The 5,273-nt window shown below is 65.8% G+C and overlaps 1 protein-coding gene across 1 annotated transcript in view; it reads right to left on the bottom strand.

Moving 5' to 3' along the window:
• MNEG_8337 (Serine/threonine-protein kinase stt7) overlaps positions 1-2,395 on the bottom strand; it is a gene marked incomplete at both ends in the record, with an annotated part of 6,150 nt that extends 3,755 nt beyond the window's left edge. Inside the window, 6 exons of the mRNA XM_014043191.1 lie at positions 341-414; positions 597-686; positions 867-1,154; positions 1,544-1,657; positions 1,954-2,027; positions 2,242-2,395. Of these exons, the coding sequence (XP_013898645.1) occupies positions 341-414; positions 597-686; positions 867-1,154; positions 1,544-1,657; positions 1,954-2,027; positions 2,242-2,395 (794 nt within the window). The remainder of the gene's footprint in view (positions 1-340; positions 415-596; positions 687-866; positions 1,155-1,543; positions 1,658-1,953; positions 2,028-2,241) is intronic.
• Between the last annotated feature and the right edge of the window lie 2,878 nt (positions 2,396-5,273).

Consider the following 5,273-nt stretch of genomic DNA (forward strand, 5'->3'; position numbering starts at 1 on the left):
ATGAGCTTGAGGCGGCGGCTGGAGGCCGACACGATGGTGTTCTGGGGCTTGAAGTCCCTGGGGCCGGGGGAAGGGGGGCGTTTTGGGACAAGGGGCGTGGATGTGCGGGAGCAGCGGGTGGGGGCTGAGGGGTTGGGGCACGGGTCTAATCCGCATTTTTTGAGTTGACCGGGCCCTGCTGGTACGCCCCCCGCATCCACGTCACAAAGTGGGTTGCCGCATCTGACAGATTGGTACTCGGCATGTCATTGCAATTGAGCCGCCAAGTGCTGGCTGGATCCACCGTGTGACACCCGCGTGGACGACAGGCCGCGCGGTGCGTGCGTGACAGGAGCCGCACCTGTGCACGATGCCTGTGGCGTGGCAGTCGCGCAGCGCCTCAATCATCTGCCTCGCCGCCAGCTTCAGAGTGATCTGGGCCCATGAGCAGAGGCGGGGGCGGCGGCCGCGCAGCGGGCAGGGTCAGGCGGCGCCAACAGCGCCAGGGAGCTCTTGGCTGGCATCCAACACCGACAGCCTGCCGGCTTGTTAATCCCATGCAATTATTCCAGGGGGCTGCCTTTTGCGGCCGGCCGAGGGCGTCTAGCCGCCCCCACCTGGCGCCGCTTCGCGCCGCGCGGCAGCCGCAGCTCCCGGCCCAACAGGTAGGGCTCCAGATTGTAGGGGAAGTCCCCCACGTTCTTCTTCTGCGGGCGGATCCAGGGGGGTTGAGCGGCGGGTGTGGTGGTCATGAGCAAGGAAGGGGGGCCGACCAGCTGGCGGGGCGTCTCAACCATGATTCGAAAAGCAGGCGTGCGACAGAAGGCAGCAAGTCGAATGCAGCCTCGGTCCGCCTCGCATCGCGCAGCTGGTGGGCAGCTTCTCACCGGCTGCATGAGGTCCCACAGGGTCGGCCCCTTCTCGTCCCGCCACACGATCCACACCACAGGGTCAGAATTGGCCGCCGCCCCCGCCTTGGCCGGCGCCCGCGCCGCGCCGAGCAGCGCGGCGGCCCGCCGCTGCACATCGGCGATCAGGGGGCGCGCGCCGCCCACGTTGGCGTTTTCGGCGGAGGGGGTCTCCTCGAAGGCTGTGACGTACTCGGCAATGACCTGTGGCGACGCGCGCGCCATGCGCTCATTCATCCAGACCTCTGCCTCTCCGAATTCCTTGGCCTGAGGGGCAGGGAGAGCGCGCCCGCACAGTCGTGGGTGCGTGTGCGGGGAGGAGGGAGAGGGGTCGGGGTTCTGGTCTGGCTGACAGGTGGCGGGCGAAAGATGGGCGTGGCGGGTGTGACGCCGATGGTATCTGCCATGTGGAGGGGGCCATGTGGAGGCGAGGGGCGTGACACGCAGCGGGCGACGCTGGTCGTCAAAGGCCGTCAGTCGTCGTCTGTTCTTGTTCAACAATGATTGTCAAAAGCCGCGCCCCCAGTTAGCCCCATTAATTGCCAGCAGAGGGGCATGCGCTCACGTGGCCCTGCTGCACTGCGTAAGAATCGCCGCATGCCAGATCAGCAGGCGCAGACGAGACCCAGAACCTGACACCAAAACCAACACCGCACCTTCTTGACAATGACATCCACCGGCGCCTCCCCCTCCCTCTCCGGCGCCAGCGTGGCCCTGAACACGCTGCCAAACGCGCCGCTGCCGATCTTCTTGCCCAGATCAAGGTCCGACTGCGGGCGTCGCGCGTGGTCCGGTTCAGTGCGCAGCCGCGGCGGACGATGTGACATGATCGTTGCCGCGCGTGGATGTGGGGGCGCGTGTGAGCGCCCGCGCTTCTGGCGATGTCGGTTGCACATATGTTTCGTGCCCAGCCCCCTGGCCGCAGCGGCTCTCCATCCGCAAAACACGCTTCAACCGCAGCAACCGCCTTCTCTCCGAACGCTTTCGGTGCTGCCGGCACTCGGGGCTTCAGGATTCAATCCAAGCTCGGCGCCGCAGCCGGGCTGCGCCGGGCCTCCCCGCACACCTGCTGTATGGCCCGCTGCCTCTGGGCCTGCAGCGCCGCCGCTATATACAGGTCGTACACCGCCGGCAGCACGCCTGGGGCGCGCGAGTGATAGGTGATGCGTATCGCATCGTCAGGCTGTGCCGCCGCGGGGGCACAGCAAAGGGGTGCGGGGCAGGCCCGGGATCCACGGCCACGCCGAACGGCGCACGCCGCCGCTGCTTATGCCTCGACGTGTCCCGCGGCACCCTCCGGCACCCTCGGGCCCGTGATGTCATCAGGCGGGCGGCGCGGGCGCGTGCTGCGCACCCGGAGATGAGAAGAGGTACAGCCCCGCCACCGCCAGGATCGCAAACGCCTGCCAGCTGGGGCCGCCGGCCTCGCCACGAAGGACGGGGTCGAGGGTGCTGGGGTGGGGGCGGCGGGTGAGCGAGAAGGGAGGGAGCGGGGTGCCGCTGAACATGCTGAACGGCATGCTGCAGGCTTCAAGGCAGTGCAGCACGGCTCGTCTCGTCACGAACAACCACGCACACGCGAGAGAGGGGCGGGATGTGCCCACACGCGCCAAGGCTCGGCTGCGCTGCGACGAGCGCTGAGGATTGTACCTGCGGTGGACCACGTCTCCGCACGACGTTAGGGAGCAGGGGCCCGCGATGGGCGTCGACGCCAACACCGCATGCTGCGCCAGCGTTTGCATGACGTGGGCCGCTGCATCGGGGCCGAGCGCGCGTGTGGCCGTGCTGCGCCTGGCCGCCACCACGCCCCAGAAGCGGTTGCTGTGGCCTAGAACATTAGCGTATGGGTGCGTGTAAGCCTCGCGCGCGGGCAGACGAGGAGATCGTGCCACGAAGTGTATCGGCGCCATGCTGCCAGGTTGCACAGTCACGGGTCGGCAGGGTTTTAAAGTGCTCTTTATGCTGGTGGCATGCCCCGAAGAGAAGGAGAGAGGGCCGAACACCAGTGAAGTCAGTTCGTGCGGGGTGACTGCGAGCGCGCGCTTTGTGGTGATACTGTGTGCCAGCAAATGAACCATTCGCCTCTAATCTGAGCTCTGTTGTCCGATCGGCGAGCCTCGACATACCCCTGGGGGATGGTGGAAACGGGTGTGCCAAACCCAAGGCAGCGTCGCTGCGAGCGGCACACCTCACCACTGGTAGCTGTCAGATGCGCGTGACCGCCAATTGTATGAGAGCGGCAGTGCCTTGCAACCCTTCCCGCTGAATTCAAAGCAAAAAGTGCAGCGGCGTGCAGTGTGACTGTCGAGCCTGCGGGGGGTGGATTCCTAGTGGTTGGTTTGATGACCTCACCCAACCGTCCCAGGTCCCCGCGCGCCCTGGCTGACGCGGCCTTTCGGGCCAACAATAAGCATACCAGCCTGCATGTCCCACCCAGCGCGATGTTGCGAATCGGCTGACCGGCGCCTGCCCGCTGATGAGGTACGGTAGCGCCGCACCGCACAGCCGCTGCAGCGCTTGGCACCCTAGAATCTTGAACCAGGAGAAAAGTCTCATCTTGCTGAGACCAGGGCTTGGCTCCCCGGCCTGCGCCTCGAAGCAAGGCCACTCTAGCACGGATCTCTCAAAGGGTGGGCGGGTGCTCCTGCCAGGACTACTCCGGGGGCAAAGTGCACAAATCAGGCTATATGATCCTGCAGCCTCGCCGACGCCCCTAATTCACAGCCAGCAATGTCCTTCTCTGCGACTTGTCCCTGATCAGCAGGGCGCGGGAGAAACGGCGTCTGCGCCCCCCGCCCAATCCTCTTGCGCAAAGAAGCAGCTGGCAAGCTTTGGTTGGGACAAGACCAAGCGATGCGTGAGTGTTGGCCGCGGCCTGCAGTGAGGCCAGTCAAGGATTGCCTGGCGCCTCTGATTCCAGGCGTCTGGCATACGGCGCAGTAACTGTGAGCTGCCGCCGTCCACACCTCCCACCAACATGCGAAGATTGTAGGCCTTCCAGCAACATCAAGACTGTACCACTGTGAGCCTGAGCAATGAAACCGCTGCAGGGCAGGTACACCCCCAGGTGCTCCTGCGGGTTGGCCCACATGAGCAAGGTTGTACCGCAACAGGCACAGCAATTGAACAAGCATTGTGCAAGCATGAGGTTGCGCAGTCACTGAAAATCTTAATGCTTGTATGCAAGCTCCACACAAACACCTGGCATGAAGCCTAGAGATACAATACCCTACGGTGGTGCGACAGTCAGAGCGCAGTTCATGAGTGACGCAGCGTTTGAGGTGGCGCAGACCATTGCTCATGTTTGTCACGCTGCGCAAACAAGGGAGTAAGTCTGACATAAAACTGGGCTTATATACAGCCTCTCCCGGCCCTCTGCGTGCCCGAAAGGTGATCTAGCTGTGTAACACCGTCGGCATCCCGATCTTCCTGAGGCCCCTCCAATGGATCCCGGTAAGCGAATGCGGCTGAAAGTTGCAGCATTAGCCAGCTGAATCACCCAATGAACACTGCTGGGCTCCGCTGCGGCACCAGCGGCGTGCGAGTGCCAACCAGAGTGCCGATGCCCGCGCGCTTCTGCGCGATGTATGTTGGCCGACACCAGTGCAGCCATAGATGGCTCCCAAATTCATCCTACGCAGAGGGCAGCCCCCCGCGGGTGCCGCCACTTTCCTCGGTCACCCTCGCCGGTCGTCGGCTCAGCTCCGCTGGCGCCAGTCGTGTCGGCGGCACCTCCAGGGCGGTCGCCGTCGCCAAAAGTAGACCAGGTGCGGCGCACTGTTGTGATATTTCTGCAATGCAAACAATTTGAGGACGTGCCTGGTGTCTCGTGGCCGCGCACTGCACACTTTACAATGCACATCGATCAAGGCTCGCCGCCCCGCTCCTGCCCCGTCGCAGCGCGCCGCGCACCGGAGCTGCGCCAGGAGACGCCGGCGCCCACCCCCGCCGCCGCCGTCACTGCCGCCGCCGCCCCTGCCCGCCCCGCCCCGCGCGCACGCGCACACCGCGCCGGTGCGCGCGCCGCCCTTCTGCTTGCGCCACTGGGCGGGCGCCTCTTCGGCCTCGCTCGGTCCGCGGCCGCGCGGCTGATTGGCGGCGGCGGCGGGGGCGGCGAGGGGGCCGGGCGCGCCTGCCTGTCTGACACCAGGATCTTCCCCAGCCTGGTGTGCTGCAGCTGAATTTTTTGTTGATTTCGGCGCCCCTTGCATCTGACGCGATCAGCTGCGCTTATCCTGGCCTCACGTACACTCCTTGATCCCCGCAGCTCGATCAGCCGCGAGCCCCCCGCCTCACGAGTCCGCCGCCGCGCCGCGCATGGCCCCGGCGCCCCCGCAGGCGCCCCGCGCGGCCTGCGCCGCGCCCGGCGCGCGCCCCGGCGCGCCC

The sequence above is a fragment of the Monoraphidium neglectum genome (genome assembly GCF_000611645.1).
Source record: "Monoraphidium neglectum strain SAG 48.87 unplaced genomic scaffold scaffold01572, whole genome shotgun sequence".
Lineage (NCBI taxonomy): Eukaryota > Viridiplantae > Chlorophyta > Chlorophyceae > Sphaeropleales > Selenastraceae > Monoraphidium > Monoraphidium neglectum.